At 38.3% G+C, this 23,701-nt stretch overlaps 1 protein-coding gene and 1 long non-coding RNA gene across 5 annotated transcripts in view; both read right to left on the reverse strand.

Moving 5' to 3' along the window:
- Positions 1-841: 841 nt before the first annotated feature.
- Positions 842-9,710, reverse strand: LOC112977183. Of its 3 annotated transcripts, none has more exons than XR_003257349.1 (5): positions 9,165-9,710; positions 7,134-8,091; positions 6,824-6,944; positions 5,337-5,530; positions 842-1,590 (listed from the first exon to the last, which is right to left on the reverse strand). It is a non-coding gene; the product is annotated as an uncharacterized LOC112977183 (long non-coding RNA). The 3 variants fall into 3 exon arrangements; XR_003257348.1 differs by lacking the exon at positions 842-1,590 and adding an exon at positions 2,727-3,445 and having other exon boundaries at positions 7,139-8,091; XR_003257347.1 differs by lacking the exons at positions 842-1,590; positions 9,165-9,710 and adding an exon at positions 2,727-3,445 and having other exon boundaries at positions 7,134-8,741.
- Positions 9,711-11,003: 1,293 nt separating this feature from the next.
- Positions 11,004-23,701, reverse strand: part of GABPA (GA binding protein transcription factor subunit alpha) — a 30,072-nt gene continuing 17,374 nt past the window's right edge. Inside the window, exons 5-9 of one of the 2 annotated variants that reach the window (XM_026089220.1) lie at positions 22,260-22,454; positions 21,420-21,476; positions 20,162-20,302; positions 18,564-18,756; positions 11,004-13,850 (exon numbers count right to left, since the gene is read on the reverse strand). In XM_026089220.1, the coding sequence (XP_025945005.1) occupies positions 13,622-13,850; positions 18,564-18,756; positions 20,162-20,302; positions 21,420-21,476; positions 22,260-22,454 (815 nt within the window). In that variant the 3' untranslated portion in view covers positions 11,004-13,621. Of the gene's footprint in view, positions 13,851-13,935; positions 14,052-18,563; positions 18,757-20,161; positions 20,303-21,419; positions 21,477-22,259; positions 22,455-23,701 lie in introns of those variants that run through there. The other variant, XM_026089221.1, reaches the window with a different exon arrangement.

Here is a 23,701-nt window from a genome sequence, read left to right on the forward strand (position 1 = left end):
CCAACAGTGTATACCAACTAATACCAACTAATGCCAACAGTGGTCTAAATGATGCTTCAAAGTTCAAGCAAAGGCGGTCTTGTGCAGTATCAGGGTCATCTGTGGAGCTGTCAAATTTCACCGCACAGAGAGGAAAAGAAGGAAAAAAATTAGCCAGCATAAGCTGTGTAAAAGTCATCCATGCATCCAATTCCTTTGGACTAGGGATTCCTGATGGCATCCCTCCATTTACAAAAAGCCCTTGATTTTTTTTTCCGCAGTGCTGGTGATGAAAGGTAGATATGAGAAAGGACTCTTGAGATGGTCCATATGTCCACATGCTTTCCAGTAGGACTGGGATATGTATGCGGACAGCTCCTTTGTGAGAGGCCACGGCAGCAGCTTTCCTCTTTCCGATGGTAGCTTGAGTGCATCTGCGTGGCCCAGATTTGCAGTCCCTGCTTGGGCTGAGGGTCACTCCACGCATTTGTCTCACCACTGGCTGAAAATATGCTTTTTATGCCCCCTGAAGAAATGTTTCTTAGCCACACATTTTCAGGCTGCTGCCTGAAAGCATTGCTGGGCTCTCTCATTTCAGCCGGAGGAAATGCTTTTAGGATTAATAACTGTGGCAACCTGTCTTTATCGTCCTTCTCTCGCATGATTTACACAGTCTTTTCAGCGTTATTTAGTCAGTGCTCAATTGATTGTGGTTGCAAGCTGTTATATCATCTAAATCATTTGCATCTTTCTTTTCAACAAATAATTTCTAACCAGATATTGCAGCATAATAAGTACTATTATGTGGAACAGTTTATGTATGTGTGTAGGATAATATTTTTATTATCCCTTTAGCTTCTTTCTTTGTCTTGTACGCTCAAGAGAAAAGATGAAGGGATCAGGCTATCCCGATGCCCATTAAGAGGTATTGGAAGCAAAGATTTTGCTGAGGCAGCCCCCTACTCAGACATATGACAACAGGTTGCTAAGAGAAAAAACCTTTATTTTTCCCCTCTTTAGCACATACAAAGGCTGGGAAGGCTTCAGGGGGCGTGTTGGCTTTTGTCTCTGCACAAAGCTCATCAGAAATAATGGACTTTTAGGACAACAGGATAACCTTGATGATTGGATTTTGTGTCCTATTTTAGGGGCGAGGAGGGAAGAGATTTATGCTTCCGTGTCATTGCATGCAAAAAAACCCTGGGACCAAGAGGACTAGCAAGGGTTTGTTAACTCCCTGCAACTAGGAGGCCAGTGCATCTCACTGCTTTCCTGCCCTCAGGGCTGTCTCTACCCAGTCACAGCCGAAGGGGAATGTGCTTCGCCCCGACAAAGCAGCTCCGGTCTACAAATGCTGTGAAAAACCTGTCTGAGTATCAGTTTTTCTGTATATCATGCTGCCTTCCTGCATGGTCTCAGCCTGTCGCTGCTGCTTGACACGGGAGCCTGGAGAACACTGCAAGACAAGCCATAAGGAAAGCAATAGCATAAGTAATGCCCCCGGGTGTCTGGTTTTGCGAGGCCAGCTTGTCTGGAGAGAGGGGTAGGACTCCTGAAAGCCAGGAAGCACCATCTTGGGGTTCAGCGTGATTGCTGGCACCAGTGGGAAACCTTGAAAATGAAAAAAATATCGTAGTTTTAACTGAACAAAATACTAACATGATGGCGGAAAGTGGAGGGAGGTCTATCTATCTATCTCCTTAAACCATAATGGTTACAAAATGTGAGACGCCTGTATCTCTAAGTTACTGCTCACTGAGGCACTTGAGTGAATCAATCTCTGCAAATAGCTATCCCATTTTAATTTCTCCGAAGGCATCCTCTACCCCAGCCTCCTGTTCTGGCTCTGAAGCAACAAGTGGCTGCTACTGAAGTGTAGGCTCTGGCAACTCCAGAATGGCATTTCATGACAACAACAACAACAACAACAACAACAACAACAACAACAACAACAACAACCAGCATCAGTTAGGGGAAAAAAAAAAAAGAAAAGAAAAGAAAAGAAAAGGAGAAAGCATCTGAGGGGGGAAGGATGTTTTTGCCTTCCAATTGCTGCACATGCGGCAGCATTACACCTCTAAGACAACACGTGCAGGACTCGGTGCCAATACACTGAGACGAACCACCTACCACCTCTCACGAAACTCGATGCAAGAAGGATCCACTGCAATTGTCTAGCGACATGGCGAGGCCGGCTATTTGAGCCCAAGTTTAATTTTAGCAGCTGCTGGCATTCAGGAGATGTGGGCAGTTGCACATAGCGCATGCTAATGACAAATAATGGTGCTGGATGATCCTTCACTCCTCTTTACAAATTGCAGTTCCATTAAACTAATTAAGGAAAGCCTTTGGGTATCAGTGCTGAGAACTGCGAGTGCGTCACTGCTTCAGCCCTGTGCCGCCTCCTGGGCTATGGTCCCAAGGACATTTCTGCCAGTGGCAAAACCCCAGCTAAGCAGGGTCTGTCCTTTGTCACATGCAGTTATTTGCTCCTAGCCTCACGCAATCTTCCCCACTGGGTCCGAACAACAGCTATGGAGACACATAATTAACAGGATCACAGAGCTGATCCAGCTGAAAAATAACCCTAACAAAATGTGTTGTGAGACTTATTTTAAATAATTTATATATTCTGTACATATATACATTTATGTGTGTGTATATGTGTCTATATACATATATGTGTGTGTACATATACATATAATACATATAGTTTTATATATATAAAATTGAGAGACAGAGCCCACATATTTTTTAAGGGACTTGCCTGAGGTGTCTCAGGATGAGAAATGAAGCCAGTGGACCTGCTGGTTAGACAGGTCAGGGAGTTTCTTCTGCTTTGCAAGCTATAGTCCTAGAGTAATTTCCCTGCTTTTCTTATGGCTTCCCCGTTACTTGGCACTAAAACAGTAAGTAAGTAAGTTGTGTGACAGTGTAATGGAGATATTTCTTTAAATAAAAAAAGCCCTCCTTCTGAAGCCAGAGGTAAAAAGATCATAAATCTTTCGAAAGTTCATTAAGAAGATGGAATTAACCACAAGTGAGCAAGAATTTTAAAGAAGACACTCTAATTTTTTAATTCAAATTATTGATATTGCAATCTTCCATTAATATCCTTTTAATTTGTGTATGCATGTAAGAGAAAATATGCCCCCTCCCCCAGCTTGTCATGCACCTACACCCAGGATTTTAAGAGAGAGAGAGAGAGAGAGAGGGAGACTGAGAGAGCAATTACAAGGTTAGTGAAGAGAAAGCTGCAGAAATGCCCCACTGGCACTGGGAAATGTGAGTGCCTCTCCAGTAAATAGAATAGAGTTTCGTAACACACAAGGCACATAGACCCTATAGCTTCATGTATTTTTTCTGCGCTACTTCAGTCAAAGTGCTTCAAGCCCACCGCTGAAAATGTCAGAAAACAAATCAATATCGTCGAGAGAGGAGCACTGCTGACGCACCACCGTATCACCTACAAAAAGAGGGACAGTGCTTTCCACAATGTTTTTGCCAGGATGACTGCTACTGTCTGACACTTTCCCCCTAGGGAAGAGGGAAGTGTTAGGATTTTAATTTTACTTCAAATAACCATCATCGCTCTAATCTCAGAAACCATTACAAACCATCTCCAGGGCATGTCAAAGCAGAAAACCCAAGTTGCTTGCTTGGAAAAGACTGGAATAATTTTCATGTGCTTTTGAGAAAGTCTGCATTGAAAATAAACATTTTCAGCTGATTCACAGCAGCCTTTGCCTGGTCCCAAGCAGACAGTTCGTGCCTGCAGTGAGGGAGGCTGATGCCCTGCTGCAGTGGCGAGGAGGAGGAGGGACGGGAGTCCATGCGGGGATGCACGAGCCAGCCCGAGAGCCTCAGAAACACGCTACGGAGCAGCAGCAGATGGGAAGCTTGCCACTGGGTGTCACGGCAAAATGCATTTCAGCATTAAAAGAAAACGAACAATAAAACAGGCGAGCGGTTCTTACTTTTCAAGAGCGGTTGAGTCAGACTCCCTGTGCACTGAGACCAGACATCCCAAGATCATTTTGTCAGTGTGTCCCCCACCTCCATGGAGATTGTAGAGACCTAGTTAAATAACTAACTAACCAGCATATTTCCCACCGGGGGGGGGGGGGCCTGTCTGACAGCAAACTTCACCACATGACATTGGACATGTCTTAGTCTGGTAATGTAAGAGGGAGTTTTAACAACAGTTGCAGACGATCAAGGTTTCTTCCCTCCCCTTTTTTTAACATCCCGTTACTTGCAATTCCTTGGCAAGCTTCTGTTATGTTATGCTTTTCACCTTGCACACTAAGATGGAACATTTTTTATTATTTCCTTTCTTCTGACTTGATAAATCCTTTTCACTAGCTTTCCAGGTTTTTTTGTGCTCCTTTGCGCATTTGCATGTCATCTTATTGGATCTTTCTGGGCTTTGGTCTAGCATGAAATATGACCAAGGTACATGCAAAGTCTTGGAACACATTCATCATTAGTTCTCTTCTGGATTTAATTTTCCCCACACCCTCAGCCGTATTATTCACGTGTTTCTTGGCCAGCAGTACCCTTACTAGTATATTTGGATACGAATGCCTGACGACTCTACCGAGATCTGATCCACCGAGAAACTTTCCGTGTCTAGTTGCCAAATCCCCGCAGCAGTCACATGCTCTTCCTGCGCGTCTCCTCGCCTCAACACACCAACAAACAGCCTTTTTTATCTTTTTCCTTTGAAAGCAGCCTGCTGCTAGCTCTGTCCCCCGGCACAGCTTTGAATGTTGGCTTGGCCCCTCTCTTTTGGAGATCAAGGAGCGGATGGGAAACAGCCCTCCAAGGGCCTCGCGCCGCTCCTGCTGGCTTGTAATGTGCAGAGAAACGCGGGTGTCGCGCTCAGCTGGCCGCCGGTGCCCCAGCTCTGCGGTACCTGTTCATACATTTCCTTCTCACACCCACAGGATGAGCGTCCTCCACGTTCAGGAGCAAAATTAGATGTTATTAGGGTTCTGCTTTCCTACCTAGTGTGCTTGAATCCATTGTCAGAGTGACATCAGCTGGAAAAAGCTGGTACTGGAACACAACTTCATTTTCAAGAAGTTTCTTTTCATCCCAAAGCAAGTTCCTCCTCCTCCTCCTCCTCCTCCTCCTCCTCCCCCTCCCCCCACTGCACAGAAGACTCCCTCAGTCCAAAAATGTCAGGCAAATTACAACTTTCCATAATCCGAAACCAACCAGTGACCTCCTGCTTCAAAAGAGCTACCCAGATTAATACCAAATGAAGTTCTAGCTTAATTATTCATTTTAACTGTAAAGTCGTTATACATAAAATTAGCAAGAGAAAACTAGAGAGCTATAGAGAAACTCACCCATTCTTTGAAGGACAGAGTTGAGCACAGGACGGAGTTGATCACAGGATGGAGTTGATCACAAGGGACCTGAGTCTTTTCTCTTTCGGTTATATAGGAACGATGCTTCAGCATTAATTTTCATGAGGGTTGGAGATGACAATTGTCATACTGGAGGGCTGGCTGCATGATGTGATCTTTTTCAGACCTTCTGGCTGTATTAATTGTATTTTAATATTATACTATGCATATAGGGTTTTAATTAAAAGGCAAAGCAGTTGCAACACAATATACTAAGTTTTTCAACATGTGTTTGTAATAATTATAGCTTCTGGCTAGCAACACGTATTACCATGCAAGAACATAATGTATTTCATATGATCTTGGCATAAAATCAGGATTATATTTCTTTCGGAAAGATATCAACAATTGCTGGAAAGTAAATTACCCCGGACAATTCTGGCATACACAGACAAGCAGCAAATATATCAAAATTTTTCTTTGGTAAAAGAGTATTCACACTTTATCGCTGAATATGTGATAGGAGAGGTTTGAGAAATCCTTCTCAAAGAGGAGGACAGGTAAAGCAATCCTAGGAGACTTAGATCAACAGTAAAAAAAAAAAAATTTTTTTTCAAGGGCAGGAGACCTTTTGTAAAGTTTATGGAAATTTGCAGTCTAAAACTTTCTTTAGGTGCAGTTGAGCTTGTCTTTTGGGAAAAGCAGCTTATTTGCTAATACCTATGATGTTTGCTACTTTCAAATCTATTACTGATTTGCGGAACAGCCGCAGCCTTGACAGGAGAAGTTGTGATGAGGCTTCTGTAAGTTCTGAGGTCCCAGCAATATATTTCCATAGGAAATATCCTATGAAAAATCAGTCTGCACACAGCATGTCTTTTGGGAGGAGGGGAAAACCTGGGATTTCTAGAAGAACATCATAATTCCTGGAGATTTCTTGGCATCACCATCCTTTGGTAGAAAGGCAGGTGTTGAGCTATCACATTGCTTGGGACTACTATCAGGAAAAAGGAATATTTTTGCCTTTAGTTCTTCTATTATTTCATTCCAGAGTTTTCTAGGCAATACAAGAAAAGGGAAGGAGCAAAGTGCTTATGGGAATAAATAGCACCAGTAATTCTCAAACTGTTTATGAAAGCTAGATTGAGTTGATACCAAGCTTGCTAGTTTCTCCGCAGCAAACAGCATCTGGCCAAACTTTCATTTTAATGCTGGTTGAAAGAAATTTATAAGTAGCTCAAGCAATCGAAAACTGCAGGGAAAGTAGAGAGCATCATACCATCTTGCTCTTCAGCAAGTGTTCCTCTACAGCCACAAGGCTGAATACAGTTTAAAAATGAAACACAGGATTCTCCAGTAGTTAGAGGCTTCAGAAATGGAGGCTCTCAATGCTTCCTTTAAAACCCTTCATCAAAAAATGTTCCAATATGCCATTCTGTTAGCAAGCACCCTCCAGGCCAAGGAGATTATTCACTTACTGGACATACCTGTTAGCTGATGCTTAAAATAATTCTCCACAGGATGCTCGAAGTTTAATCAGACTGTTCTTTTCAAAACCCTTCACTGAAGCCCAGGAAAATTAGAGAAAGAAATATTTCTAGGTATGCACTGTGGAAAATGAGAGAGAAAAATTGCATTCACATGTTTACTCATCCATGCCCAAGGGCATAATCAATTTTTGGTTGTTTGAGTTAGCAGATAGCAATGATATAATCAAGAACTACTTTAATACCATCTGGTTTATTTACAGAGACTTTCTAAGATATGGATCCAACAGGAGACAGTCTCTTGGCTTACAGTACCAGGCTGCTTTCTGCCAGCAGTCAACATCAACAGCTCTTACTGCTTTTCCTCAGAGCTTTGACGGCTGAATCAGGAGTTTCTTTGCTTCATTGCTTTTTATTTTTCAGTGATGACTTTTCAGTTTCTTTTTTCCTCCCCTCATGCTTGCATGCACCTTCAGGCAGTATCAGTTCTTGACCTGTATTTCTTTTTGGTCTGGTATATAATACTTCCCTCCCAACACATGCACACCTGTGAATCAGCTCTTTTCCATGTTTTCCTGTCTTTCCAGCTGAGCAAAATTCAGCAAGGGGCTAGTCCAGGAACGCGCAGCGTTTGCATAAAGGCTGAATTCTGCTTTACTTCCCTGCCTGGACAAGGTAACTTGAGAGCGCTCTCATCTACCCAGCTACTGCGTTTCACAGAACTCGCAAAAATTTACTCTTTTGGAGCCCTTTAGAAGTAACCGGCCCCCAGGCTGAAAAGTCATTGGAGGGGGACAAACACATCTCTCCCAATAAAAAAAACCCTATGCTACAAGTGTCGCCTCATTGATTTCTCCTTTCATTCTTACACAGCTCACAGTAGGTCTGGTGAATTATTCCCGAGGGCCAAGTTCAAGCTCCTCTTACAGCTTCTTGTTGGATAAAGTTCAAGTCATCTTATTGATTAGTTTATGGTTACCACATTTGTTAGCCAAACCGCCTCCCTCAGTTCTGCCTCCCTCAGTTGTTTTTAGTGGACAACAGCCAGAACAGACTCAAGTTACACAGCGAATTTCACATCCTCAGAGAATGTCTTTAACCTCCTTTCGCTGATCTTAATTAGTAAATCCAAGTCCCAGTGTGCATATACAGCCTTCTGCACAGGCAAGCTTCTGTGAAGCCCGGCATGCTGGCACACAGCCCTGGGTTTCAGCCATTAGGAGACAGGTAGTTTATTTCATTTGGGGAAGAACGTGGCTTTGAGTTTCCTGGAATGAAACATTGTGGAATTTCACTTTCACAGAAAAGAAAAATAAGTTACAAGTGACTATTTACTGTTTTTGTCTTAATCCTGAAGTTTAAACAGAACTGCATCCTATGGATGTCCTTACCCCTACTTATCTCATCCCTTGCATTTTCATTCCTTAAGACTGACTTTTTCGTGTGCACTGTTCACAGTTTTTACTCTTACAAAACCAATTTTTTTAAACACACATTTCTCACTGTATTCTCTAGCTGAAGCTTTTTCCACACCCAGGTCCCATGAAGCAGTTCCTGCAGACTCCTTGAAAATGAGAATATTGACAAACCTAAGCTTAATAGGAGGAGCAGGGAACAGTTAACTGACCTTTTCACCCCCAAATACTTTCCTCTAAATGGGAGATTTTTCAAACAAACAACAGATCTGCTCATTTCTGAGAAACAGTTTGTTCAGTGCCCTCTATGTTTGCTTGAATTATAATTTAGAGAATTTCTGCCTTTTGCCTTCTGATATGGGGACATTACACTTCGAATAGTGAATCCTGAAATGCAGCACATGTAAAATTAGAAATACAACTCCTAAATGCTAATTTCTCCATTTAGGTTGTAATGCAGGTTGCAAAGGTAAGAAAAAAAAAGTGTCATTAGAGATCAGATCTGTTATTGACAGCACAACTTATTTCTCTGCTAAGGACTCCTAACTCATTTAGATCATTAGTAGCAAATACCTGAAGGAATTAAGTAGACAAAATTAAATGTTTCCACAAGTTTTCACACCCACTGGGGCTGTTCTGAATTAAACAAGCACTTTTCCTGCTTTGTTTCTAAATGATCATTTTAACATTGGCAACCTGAAAGTGACTACAAAGAATAAACTGAATTTTTATTAATACCTACTGTCCAACAGCTGTTTTACAATTCAAGAACTGTTAGACATGTCAAATGATGCATTCTTGTAGTTTTACCTGTTTTTGGTAACATAAAGACAGCTATTTACACAAGGAATTCAACTGGTTCCTATAAAGAGTTATTTCTAGCTTCCTTCATTTTTATTAATCAACTGCATTAATAAGTTGCTTACAATTATGATCAATAACTATCTTCAGATTTTTCCTTTCCCACTGTAAATAGTTATGGTGATACCACCTACAAAAAGAACATAGCTGAATGTTAAGTGTGTCGTGAACTTCAAACACAATCGATTCCTCTATTCATCAAGGTAAATGAGGTAACAGTTTCATGGTTACAGATATAGCTTTTGATACCACTGCCATTAGCATCATTTAATTTTGGTTTCCAGACAAACAGTTCCTCATGGAAAAAACAATTATAATTAAAGGCAGATGCTCAATATATGTTTCTCCCTCCTCAGCAATTTTTTTAACATTAGTTTCAAATTATTAATGGCTAAGATGTCAATACTCTAAATTACATGCTGCTAAAATTTCAGTTTGGTGTCTGGTTAGATATTGCGTGCTCTAATCCAGAAATAAAGATGCTATGTAACCAAGTCATAATATCTGTCTGCTATATTAGATCCCACTGTTACAACTCTAGAAACCAGTTAATCTTTCCTCTCCTTTAATTAAGTAATATTCTGTTTAGCATCATCCATAGTATTGCTTTTCAAAAAAAAAAAAAAAATTACTTGGTATCAAACCAAGTATCTTGCAGAAGCCATGCTAGAACCACATAAAAAGTATTACTGTTAACAATGTGTGTGATCTTGCAAAGCAAAACATCCCAGTCTAGCTGATACTTCCCATAAACCTGTGTCAATGGACCTTGTAACATGCTTCTTTCATCATTAGGCAATGAAGACCCAGCAATATTAATGGGCAACATCAGCTTATGTTGCTTAAGATCGATAATAACAAGTTCTCAGTTTGTAGTTACCTATATTGGTACAGTAAACACTTCAGTCTGAGTATGGTAATCTGAAACAAACTCACACTGGCATCAAGATACTAATCACTATAAACACAAATAAAAAGCCCTCAATTAATAAGATGCTAAACATTTGCAGGTACGCTTTGAAAGCCCAACAAATTATTGAAATACCCTCAAAAATTATTTTCAGTCAATTACATGCTACTTTTGCTGATGTAAACATAAATGTTTTGAAATCAAGCAATCTGTATGTCTAAAGATGACTAAATATTTCCATTTTGGATTTCACAATCCAGATAGATGAGAAAATTGTAACTGACGACATACCCTAAGCTTACCCATCCTTCAAAGGTATAACGACAAGGATCTCTATTTAGACACAATTTAAAATAAAGTAATAAAAAGATGACCAAATTGTGATTATATTGTTGATAAGAGCAATATTAACAATTGTGTAAGCAGGCCCTATGAGGTAAGTGGGACTATTTGCACATATGAAAGAATGTACTTGGGATGTATTTAATTTGTAGGTTAACATGAACCTTACCAATTTAAACACTAACAGCCTAAAAAAATTTAATTATTTATAGGAGGCATTATTTTGTTATACTGTTAAGTCAGTACTTTTAGCAAAGCACCATTCTGAGATTTACAAATAAGATTCTAAAGAAAGCTGTTTCAGAGATGAAGTATACTGAGCTCCAGTTTAAAAGTAAAAACACATAGCCAAGTATTGAGTAAAAGATGTGTCTTCAAAAAAGACAAATATTTTGCTTTCTTCCTGTAAATAGCTTGTGCTCTTAAAAGTAATAAAAATGAAGTGCATGCATTAACCCTTAAATTGTTTACACTTGAAAGCAATGACAGCTTTCTGAAAAATTAACAAATCAACAGGCATCAGCTGTATAACATTTTTATTTTACTATATTGACATTTTATGCACAAATATTTTATCAGAGTAAAAATAGAAAATAATTGTTTCATGTAAAATTACCAAAAAAAAAATGCAAACCACAAAAGAAATACATAATTATTAGCAGAGTATAAGTGTCTTTATTTAAAGAGTAAAAAGTATGCAAAAACCCTTCTGTTTTACAAAAAAATTGGGAATATTCTATGTTTTCCTTCTGGCAGCAACAGAACAACTCTTGACAATATATTCTACATCTTTTATTTCATTGAAGACATCAAGTTAGTCACAGATTTCTCCCTCAACTGCAGAAAACGTGACAGCAATTTTACACTGTTTGAAAGATTCTTTCGTTACTAAAGAGAACAAGGTGGAAAAGCAGATAATCCACAACAAAGCATCCAAAGGACTATCACAGCTACTGAAAAGTTTCAAAATAATAATTAAATACATTTACAAAGAAAGCGTGATATTGGATCTCTCCCCTAGGGGGCTTATGAGGTAAAGAGAATATTCAAGGGGATGAAGTAGCAATATTACCTTTCAATTTTGCTGTTAGTTTATCCTACTAGAGTCCATTTTGATTTAGAAAGCTAATATTTTAAGATCTCTTCTTTCTGTACTGTATTTTAACTAAAAGGTTTTCATAAACTCTGTTCAATATAACCAGTAACTTGTATTGGACTTCTGTTTAGTAACAGAGTGATGTTATATAAATAGTTGTTGCCACTGAACTAGCAGCTTCATTTTATTCCTAGTAAGCAAATCTGCATCTATTTGTAAAAGTCACCTCAAACACTTGCCAACTGGTGGAATCAGACTACTGTAACAGCAACAGGGGACTGATGCTTGACCTCTTCTGACAGATGCATTGACATCTTTTGCTCAAGACTTTGAAGATTTTTTCAAATTGGGGGGGGGGGGGAGCATGCTCAGTAGATGGAGTGCTTTAAAAGCTCAAGAATTAAGACAAGAGTTAGTGAAAGAATTTAGCAAGAAAAAGTGTAATTGGTGGTGATGAAAAAGTAGGCTAGAGAAGTACATGCAAGATTTCTAGTCAATCAAAAACTATCTGCAGACGAACATCTACCTCAAAACAAACAGCTTTGTCCTCAAAGTATCTTTAAAATGAAAATAGGTCTCGTGTGTTCTCTGCCCTCTGACTGCAAGATGACCATTCCTTTTCGGATCAAGAGCAACAGCCCAGTGCTCCCACTACTCAGTATAATCACATTTTATGTTCAGAATCTCTCTGTACAAACGCTTTTGACCCACATTTTAGAAGTAGCTCAATCCATCACAGAACAAAAGGTTTTCCCTTATCCACTTGCATTTTAATTGTCAAGTGTTACCAGAGGGCTTTTAAAAAATGTCATTTATAAAAGTTAGAAAATACACACAGTGACATAACATCTATACTTGTTTAAGAATATGAAGGGGCAAAAGCAAAAACATACTGTTTTCAGACATCAAAAGAAATAGTCTAATGGGCATCAGTATAGAAGCTCAAAAATTGCAGCCTGTTTTTTACTGCATGTCTAGGTTTGCGTGAAGTACTCTCTATACCAGTGTCTCACAATTCAGAACACATTCCAGCTATTTCTATTAATCATCCAGACTTTAAATTGCACCTGGCTCTGGAGCATGCATTTGGTTTATAAGGCTTCAAAAACATCATTTCAGAAACAAATTAATTTTAAATAAAAATTACATATCTTCATATTTTAGTATGTCAGACTATACAATAATTTGGAAGTTAAACTTCAGTTCTCTGTAAAACTATTTTCAACTTGCATTTTGTTTCTAAACAGGAAGAGACTGCTGACTGTGATCAACTTAAGTCTTCAGTTACTAAGATTGACTACCACAGGTATAAGCACCTTGACAATAGAGAATTAAAAAATCCCACCAAAACAACCTACTCTTTGGGTGAGGGATATTTTTTCAAGTTTTCAAATCACCCTGACTTGGGGTGGGGTGGGGGTGGATTTTGTCTGTTCTTGTTTTGTTTTGTTTTTTTGCTAAATGGCTAGCATTAATAAGTCTTTCAAAACAGGTTTTCAAAACAGTACTTGCCCTCATATATGCATATTATCTACATATTACAATGAAATACTCATAATTGGCTTTTTACCTAAGCCAGATTTAAACCTGGATCTCCTTCTTCAGCACTGATCTTCAGTTGGTCTAGTCTTAGATTTCTTTGCTTATAAACACAGAAGTTATTTTGAGAACCTGATGCTTTATAATGTTTACTGTGCCTTTCTTTCAGCTCTGCTTGATTAGATGAGAATAATGAGCATGTTTAACTTTGAAAGCATCACATTCCATTTGGTAGTTCAGCAGAGAACAAAAGAGTGGAAAGAATCGAATTCAGACAACTGATCACCCTGCTTATTGTAGGTGCTTCATTTTTCTTAAAAGCACTGCAAAAATTACTTTGTAGAGCTATAGACACAGAACACTGACCAGTTCAGCCCTTCTCACCAATTCCAGACTGCATACCATAGAGGCCCAGTCTCAAAGTTGCAGAAGTTGTGGTAATCCCTTAACTTATACTGAAATATACGCTGTTAAAAGATCCAAATTTATGGGAGTCCCAGTTCTTTGTAGAAAGTCATGCATCATATTGTACTGTCAAGAAAGAAAAGAAGCTTCCAATTGTGATAAAGGTAAGAGCAGCAACTGCTCCGCTTATATATGAAAGGCCTCAGGCTCCCACTTTCAGGTCCTAGTGCTTAATTATCTTTCTCTGTTTGCAGGGATGCTGTAGCTAATGCTACTGCTGTGACTGGCTGTGCAATGCCATGGAGCTGCATTTTGGCCAGTTTCTTCTGCTCACATTCTGTGACCAAACGATTCAACTCTGCTGCACTGTATCCGATGAGGGTTTTCAGGTCACAGACAAATTTGTACACAAACCTCTTGCCTTGCACTTTGCAGATCATGTCTCCATCATAGTAATATCTGTGAAATGAAAAAAAATATATATATATCCATGTAAGTTTTCAGCATTTGTAACTTCCATACACAGTCACTTGCCTAAGGATACTCCAAGGCCAAAAATTGATCTTTTCCTCATCAAGATTCTCATGTAATTTCATATATCAAGATAAGAGAGTGCTGTCTTCCCCTTGTTATTGTCATTTGCCTTCTTTACTCTTCTCCCTGCTTTTCCAAGGATAAAAAAATTCATGTAGCTAACAGTTTGAAAATTAACACTGCTTTCTATGCTACTGAAAACAATAGGAAGGGAATGATTACTCTAAAGACAGTACAACTGTAAAAGCATGCTCTACTTTGTCTTTTGCGTACTTCATGTACTGGCAAAACTACATCCTTTGCCTTTATTTACAACTAAAAGTGACTTTTCTTTACTTATGAATGCTTTTTATGTCACAGAAGAATTATCACACTGAACAGAGATGCAGTAAAGATATAGCCTATATGACCTACTGTACTCCAGAGACATTATAAATCCTTAGGTAATACTAACAAGAACAAAAGAAGTTGGCATTTTACAGTTTTATTGTTCTTGTCTCACTGCAGGCACTAATAAAATACACATTACATTTCACATTAAGAAAACATAAGATGGACGTAACTTGGACTTGATAATCTTAGCAAGCTTGTGATAAATTTGGAAAAGTATCACATGATTTAGTTTCCTCAAAACCATCCTCCAAATACATATGAGACCGCCCATATTTCTTGACTGTCTGAAAGTCAATCCTCTGAATAACATGTTTGTAAAGCAAAGAGGTTTCTCATTCATCAAAGTTAGGTTAAAGACTAGCTTTTGTCTCCTAGCTCTAGTGGAAAATAGATAAATAGGAACCAAAATTCTTCAGACACTTTGAATTCAGAAAATACCATAGCCTTTGAATTTCTTACTTTTTGGAGTCAGGATCTAAGCAGTAGGTAGGACCCAAAGCAAGGACAGATGAGAGACACTATATAGAGAAAATTTTGACAAGCCTGCTGGTTAATGCTATCATCAAGGAAGACACAGAGGTCTGTTATGGAGTACAAGAACTGTCAAAATAGCTTGCCATTGGGTGAAGAAAACCCAGTCTGTCTGCCAAAGCTGCCCTTTCCCCTTTCTCCTGGGCGCCCTAGTTATACGAAAGCTATGTATGAGTAGCAATGTATTGACGCATCGTTTGTGTGGGAATTACAATACAGCTTAGAGAACACTTCAGCATGGGAACACTGGGCAGGAATTACTGCTGCTGAATGCTTAAGAGGACCATACATGGTAAAAGTGGGGAACTGTGAGCTAAGCTGACCTGGGTGAACTCCAAGCATCTGTGGAAAGCTAGACTTTGTAAAATGCGGCCATAGTATGTGTCAAGTGCCACAAGACAGTAGTCTGCATTTATGCAAAGGGCCAAAATCATGGAAAATTCCCCTACATCATGCTGGAAATACTTGAGGTAGAAGCAAGTAAATATGACCAGATAATAGTTTTTAAAAATACTGTGCTGAATGAAGTTCTGATTACAGTGTTTGCTTACGCAAAAAACACAAACCAGGAGACAGATTCATTTTCAAGTATCGCTTCCCTGCTGGATAATTAAACAGACATCAATTTTAGAAAACATGCCAGCAGTATGTAACAATTCAAAAAAGCTCTCTTCCTCCTCTCTCTCTTTTTTCTTTTTTAAACCCTGCCCTGTACTTATCAAGTACTATATGAAGCTTCAAACTGCCTAGATTCCTACAGCTGGGCAGAAAATCTAGCATCTTTCTCAATAACATCAACACTATTTTCTATATTAATCAAAAATTAACATAGTAATTTCAAAACATTAGTAAAAAAACCATTTACACTACCATTTTTGTTTTAATAAAAGTTTAGGTTGACAACAGCGTTTATCTCAGTAGTAGCAAGTGGCATTAAATATCCCCTCAGACACTCAAGTGTTAGAAAATATGTCAATATTGATGTAGCTGCCAGAAAGACAAGACTTTGAAGAATGTGATTTCTGTGATTCTGCAACTAAAATACAAATGCAAAACTTCTCTAATAGTGATTTATGCAAATTATTGTGCAGACATCTGTTTAATATCCCAGTGATAAGAATGTTATTCCTCATTTCTTCAGCTGCCTTTGAGATCTTCTGCATAGTTTGTTGACAAAAACCAAGAGAACATTACAAAATCATATAAACGATTTTGATGTTCCAGAAGTTTTGCACATATACCTTCAGTACACAACTGCACAGATTCAGTAAAACACATTGGAAATGTAGGAATGGCATTGCAACGATACAGGCTGGGAACTGGCTGATGGGGGAGCAGCTCTGCTGGAAAGGCCCTGGGGTCTGGGCCTACAGCAAGCTGAGCATGAGCTACCAGCAGCTGTGGCAGCAAAGACAGCCAGCAAAGTCTTGGGCTGTGTACGCACAGGAGCAGAGCCAGGAGATGGAACGAAGGGATTATGCCATTTTACTTGGCACTCCTGAGAGCACATCTAGAATACTGTCTCCAGTTTTGGGTCCCCCAGTACAAGACAGATATAGATAAGCTGAAGGGGGTTCAGCAGAGGGCCCTCATGACTGTTGGGGCTGGAGCACTTGCCCTGTGAGGAGAGGCTGAGGGGACAGGGCTTGTTCAGCCTGGAGAAGGGATAGCTGCGGGGAGGCCTAATAGTTGCTCTCCCAGGATCTATGGGGAAGTCATCAAGAAGAAGGAGCCAGACTTTCCAGGGCGGTGCACAGCAGGAGGACAAGAAACAACAGGCACAAACTGAAACGAGAGAGGTTCAGGCTGGATATAAGTAAAAACATTTTTCCATGAGGGCAGGCAGGCAGTGGCAGGTTGCCCAGAGGGGTTGCGCAGGCTTTGTCCTTGGAGTTTTCAAGACCTGCCTGGACACAACCCCGAGCAGCCTGGTCTGCTCCCAGAGCTGGCCCTGCTTTGGGCAGGAGGTTGAGCTGAAGACCTCCTGGTGGACCTTCCCACTAGAGTGACTCTGTAATCCTATGGAAGGGAATAACACTCTAATTTAATATATGAATATTAACAATTTAAGAACAGCCATACAAGACCAGACTAAAGATTTGTCTAGAACAGTATCCTGTCTCCAACAGGTCTAAAGAAAAGTATGAAAGTAGAGTCAGCAAATAATGATACTCTTTCTTGCTTCCAAAGATGTGTAGCTTAAACTTCCAGATGATGCACCTTTCTGTATTTCATGCCCAAAGGACTCCTTTTCCATTAATTTGTCCACTCTTGTCTGAAACTCAGATATATTTGGCACCCACAACAGTGTCTCACGGATTTCCACAGCTTAGCAATATCTTTTTGTTTGCCTTCCTGAATCTGCTACCAGCTCGTTTCTTTTGATGCCCCAAGTTTTTGTCTCTCTTGTATGAGATAGTGAGCAGTTGCTCCTTACTGAGTCTATGCCATTCATAGTTTTATAGGCTTCAATCTCCCCAAGTGAAAGTACTGCATTCAGCATAACGCATATAAATGTTATTTAAATCCTCCTCAAAAGACTGAAAAAAGCCAATGTACAGTAACTTTAACTTAGTTTCTAATCAAGTTACATTGAAAGAGAAATTTGTACTTTTAAACAGTATTAGATGAATAGAGCTTACTTCCTTTTAGAAAATAACAAGCAAAAATGGAAACACTAAAACTAAATCTTAAATCTCAGACTTAAACTGATGTGCAACTTTACTCATATAAAAAGAGTTTTAAAACTGCTTAAATATTTGCAGCATTAGGCACTAAAAACCTGTCTTCCAAACTAATCACCAAAATAGATTTAGCCATATCAGAATAAGAAAGTGAAAGTTCAATCTCTGAATGATTTCAGAGAACTTGGAAGAATTTCCAAATGCTTCCAGAGGCCAAAATAATCAGAAAAAGTAGTCTAAAATTCAGGTACTTGCATTTTGTTCCCCAGGCACATCATCTACATTGATGTAATAGCACAAGTTCCTTTTATCATGTCAAAGTACAAAATCATGATGGAATTAAGGCAGCCTGAAACATTTCAATTTGTTCAAACATAGAAGTTCACTATATGGGAATCACAACACTGGTTTACATTTATCTGTTTATCAACTGTATTTTGGAATTTAACATCTGTACCCTAAGAACAATGGAATGAATCAATGAATGTCTAAATTCAGAAAAAGATTTGTTATGTATAGAAAAAAATTGTTACATATAGGAAATTATTAATGATTAATTACAGAAGAATGTCTTCTTTATACCATAACATGAGCTAGAGGTACATATGTAAACTGTAAAATATAAAAGTTAACAAATCAGAGTATTCACACATTTGTTTCTTTCATCATTAACAAATACTGGTTGGCACATTACTAAAAAACAAATGCTGAAGATATTCCAAAAAGAAAAAAATTTTTTTAGGAAAGAGAGCTACACAAGTTAATAATCACATCATGGTTCAATAAACTTAAGAAGATATATTTTCAAATATTCGATCATTACTGTATTATTCCCCCTGCTTTTTAATTTTTTTTAAATAAGCCTTATCCCTAATGCTATTGAGATCTGATGGAAAAAGTAGCTTCAGAGAAGTTGTTTATCCCTTTACTAAAAAAGGTGCAAGTGTCACATTATGACAGTCAAAAATAAATTAGTCAGTTAAGTGGAAGCAAAATACTTCGTATATGATCAGTTTCTAAAGTTTCTTACCGCAGAGCCCGACTAAGCTTCTCGTAGTTCATGGTGGGCTTGTTTTTGCGCTGTCCCCATTTCTGGGCAACCAGTTCAGGTTGATTCAGTTTGAACTCTCCTTCATCACCAACCCAAGAAATACAGTCCCGAGCATCTTTGTCAGTAAGAAGTTCTAATAAAAACTGCCATAACTGGATCTGGCCATTGTTTCCTGTTGAAATAGGAATAATGATATCCATTTTAAGCAGTCCTTTTTATGTTCCCATCATGGCTAAAAATTTTAAGCCACCACATTAAAACAAACCAGCACAGAATGTGCTCACAAAAGAAAAACTTGCCCTTATTTAATTTCTCCTACTTTACAAAAGAATAATACTTTCCAAGTTAATAAATATTAACTGATTCAAAAAGAAACTGAGGAATATGGTAAATTAAGATTTTTCATATATACTTTCTAGAACTTAAGAAGAAATTTATATAAAGTTAAACACAGTCATTTAGACACATACCCATCCCTTAAAAGGGAACAGATTTAGTGAGAGCTGATTATTCCTCTTCAGAAATACAGCAGAAATACATAATAGAAGTTTTTGTTTAAAATATTTTAATCTCCAGGTTTCTACTTGAAATACTAGAAATATCAAAAAACCCTCAGCTTAAGCCAATATAACATCTTCCATGTCACTAAAATTTCTTTTTTACCTGACCATCTGAAGTTAAATTCCTAAATTCTCAATGAGGTGTATGTAGCAGACCTGATGTTTGAAGGGAGAAACCCATAACACCTTTCCCACTGATGTCAGTTCACAGTCTTGGCCAAAGAACCCAGTTTCAGCATCACAGACTTTATCAGAGAATTTGCCCTCCACCCCCCAAAAAATGGGGGGGAGGGGGGGCACAAGGAGAAGAAAGGATTTAACAGAACAATTCACAAGAGTGGAGAGAACCTGAGGGGAAGTGACAGCAAGAAAGCAATGTGATAAGTTATTAATGAATCAAAGAGCAAGTATGAATAACAAGAATTCTGAAAATAACCTGCAGATTTAGTGTGCCGTTTTCCAGAAGGTGCATTAATTTAACAACAAAAGAGGAATCTGAAACCTGCTAAATTCTGAGGTCGGCAACAGGAAAAGAAAAAGAAAAAAAAAAGGAAAAAAAAAGAAAAAGCAAGCCAAACAGGGCCAGTAGCGGACTAGGCCAGGATTCTACAACATACAGTTTATTTCCTCCGCTTTCTGCGAACAAAAGTGGAAAGATGTTACAAGCTTGAGTAATGCTGTAGAGTGGCTTGAGAGAACAGATTGTTTAATGATAGGAAGAGACAGACCATTTTTTGCATCTCATCTACTGTATAGCACTTAGGCTAGCCCCACCTGCTCCAAGTCAGCAGGACTCAAAAGCTGTGCAGCCACCTTAGCATAGCGCTTACGTGAGCTAACCACCCCGGCAGGTTGGCACGTGCCTGTGCTATACTTTGTAGATACACTCTCTTTGTACCACTTGGATTTTTTCTACAACCATCATATCCAAAGTGACAGATACGCGTCCTGCAAATCTGTAATTCAAATTAAGTAAGTACCTACTGCCTTCACATTTTTAAAGAATGGAGACAATACCTGTTCTATTCCCAGGGGAACTTCTATCTTCCCCAGAGATCCTTGGAGCTCTCTGTACTTTAGCTGCCTTTGCGCTGCTGTTTATTACTTTAATGGTGGTTGGGGTAGCAGGCTGTACAGATGCTGGAATAATTTGCACAGCTGTAAAGCAGAAAACATTGCAAAACATCAATTATAAATTGCTGGCACAGAAACATCAGATGCATAGGCATATATTATTTATTATTTGTATTATAACAACATCTAGGAGCTAGTTTTTTCCTTTGCTAAAAAGAGACATGCAGTATTAATAAGTCATCATGCTAAGAATAATTTAAAGAGTTTTTACCTCTTACAATGGAAATAGTGGTTTTAGAGTTGTAGGAGAGATGCTAAATTATAGGTAAGGCATTAGCTTCTGTCCATTATCATGAGCATTACACATTTCTATGAAAGAAGTCTCACGCCTGTATTTTCATCTTCAAGCTGTTCCCATACAATCTGCCCTAATGCAGTTTTTTCCGTAGTCACTGAACAACCCTCCAAACCTGCTATTCAAGCAGCAATGAAATATCCTTCTACTGCAATGGTGTAAGAGGGTGCCAAGTCCACACTCTAAATGACTAACTAGACACATACCAAGGATGTAACACATGGCCTATCTACACTGTACATAAGCTTGTTTACAAATAGATTCATTTTACTAATGGATGATACTGTATGACAACAAGAAGAATGAGTTTCAAGTAACCTGAAAATTACTTTCACATAATTTTCTCTTGTACCAGTCCTAAGCAAGTCCTCTCTTTCAGGTGCCCTTTCAATTTTTGAAAAGGCTTTCTTCTAAAAATTCAAAACATTTTAATATAGCTATTCATTAATGCAATATGTAACAAAAAACCCTCAAGGTCTCAGATATATATCCTAGAAATCTTTTGTATAAATAAATACACATTCACACACACACACACATATATGTAAACAGAACATAGCAACTTCAGTTGTTGAAGACTAATACTTTTCATCACAATTACAAAACAGAGCGGAAAACCTATAATCCAAAATGAAAACTACAAACTTTTGTAGTTCAGGTTCTACTGAACTTTCCAGCCAGTAACAAAATACCCCAAACTCAAAGTTTTGCTTTAAAGCTTAAAATACACTTCTCCCCACAAAAGAAAACTATTCTCTCTAGTGTTTTTCTAAATCTTCTATCATCACAGTGCTGAAACCAAGGATCCTGCTAACAGTTAATAGTGTAAATCAACAAACTACTCACGCTGATCAATAGTAACAGTTGCTATTTCTCCAGAGTGTTCTTGACTAGCCAACACATCTGAAAATAAAAAGAAAAATAGTTACATTTTTATTCAACCCATAAACTTCAAGTCAGCTGAAGGTCAAAAACTTCTGCATTTCAGAGAAAGTTAAAGAAGCCAAAATTTGATAACTATTTGCAAATGACATGCACAATCCATGATCTTATGGGTAAAGACATTTAATGTTTGTTGTTCAATTTTTAGAAATAAATAGACCTGTTGATGGTGAATTCCAAGGTATCTTTTCAATACTTTATCCTCTAAAATTTTAGAGATATAATGTAAATTAATACCACGACTCAAGATAGAAACTGTTTTTAGCTTGCCTAACTATATCCGAGCATGGTAGATCTGAAAGCATATTAATGCCCATACAATGCATTACTCATCAGCTGTGCTATGCACAGTCTAAGGATTTCATTATATATGCTTAATACTATTCACATCTATTGAGATAGAGGTATACATTAAATAACTCAAAATCAATATTTAATTAAAAAACTGTCAAAATGAGAAGATGCACAAACTAAGAATCTTTATTAGAAGCAAAGAATGAATCATAAGTCAGTGTTTCCTCCCTATTAGTTATGAAGTTTGGTGAAAGATGGGCAAACAATGTTTAATATACAGACAAGCTTCATAACAGCAGGCATTCTCACTAATATCTCCTGTATTCGGTGCCCTCATTTTTACTGCTAATATGAAGTGAAGGAAAAACAACGTTCACCATCTGTCATCTTTAAGAAAAAAAGAAGGAGAAGCAAGGAGGAGTAAAATAGTCACAGAAAAATCTCCCATACACTTTCGAAGAAGCTCCAAATGGCTCCAAAGAATTTCTCCTCGCGGGACTCGCTGGAAGAAGTCTTCTTGATTGAGGCTACAGAGCTCCCGCCCGGGAATGCTGAGCGCGTTGAGGTCTATGTCAGTCATGCTGAACTCCTTCATCACCCACACCACCCAGTGGAGCACCTGGTCTGTCGACCACTGTACAGGATCTAGGGAAAGAGAAAGAAGAAACGCCAATACATCCGTTACATACTACAAGGAGCCCTCCTCATTGAGGATACGTAACTATTCCTTCCCGTAACTGGCAATGAGAACTAAATGCAAGTGGCTATCACCTCACAGAATTTAGACAAGCTTAGCCTAGAACTTGTTCTTTTATATAACTTTCTGAAGGCCTTTTTTAAGCTTTATTTGGGGGTTCTTGCTATTTAATTTTTTAAAAAAGGGCCTGCTTCTAGGCCAGTCAGTACTGGTGTTCAAAGTCCACTGATGATAGGGTTTTCAATTATGTAATAATTTCTATTTAAAATCAAAGTAATGAACGTGAAGGATAACTATAGTTATCAAGAGCAAATCTGAGTGTGTGAAAAGCTGACTCCTCTTAAAATGCTGATGGATTCGTGTAGCTTGATGGGGAGAAGGAAAAGGCAAAAAAAAAAAAGAATTTTCTTCAGCAAAGGCTTTTGCATCAGAACTATGCACTGAATTTCTCAAAACACAGAACATCATTATTTTTCTTTTTCCGTAGCTCTTTAGTTTCAAAAACAAGTTTCTCACACACACCAGGCTCCTCTTCCTCAAATATGTTCATCAGCATGTGATTATGGTGAAATATTAAATTCTAGACTCATGCACGTTATCCCAGTTTCTAAACTACTTAAAATCACATTTAAGAGATTTGCACAATATACAAAAATAATAGTAATTGTAATGTACAGTATCTAGCAAGACCATATTAACTAAGCCATTAAACTAAGTTTATATATAATAGGCCCCACTGCACACCTATCCTTAAATCAAACAATAAAACACCAAATTTAAGGATTTTTTTTGACATTTCAAGAGAACATATCATGCACAACATTTAAGTGCCAATACAAAAGGTATAAAAGTATAAGCAAGCCACAATAGAGGAGCACATAGAAGGGGTAACAAATAATCAAGTCTAGATATGTGAAATAAGTGATTTGCCGACTCAAGGCATTTTAACATAAATCTGTTGTTTCAAGCCGTATTAGTACAAACAAACTGAAAAGAGGATGGGTAAATCTAAGTATCATCTTCACAACATTGTTAATGTCACAAGCAATATATTAAGACATGTCAATGAATGAGAACTGGAAAGGGAAACTAAAGCAGGGATATTTATTTTCATTGTCAAAAGTGAAGAACAAAAGAATAGGAGCAAAACAATTATATTTTAAATTAAGATACCCCCAAAAGATGTTTTTTATCT

Source organism: Apteryx rowi, unplaced genomic scaffold, assembly GCF_003343035.1.
Source record: "Apteryx rowi isolate R43461 unplaced genomic scaffold, aptRow1 scaffold_801, whole genome shotgun sequence".
Classification (NCBI taxonomy): domain Eukaryota; kingdom Metazoa; phylum Chordata; class Aves; order Apterygiformes; family Apterygidae; genus Apteryx; species Apteryx rowi.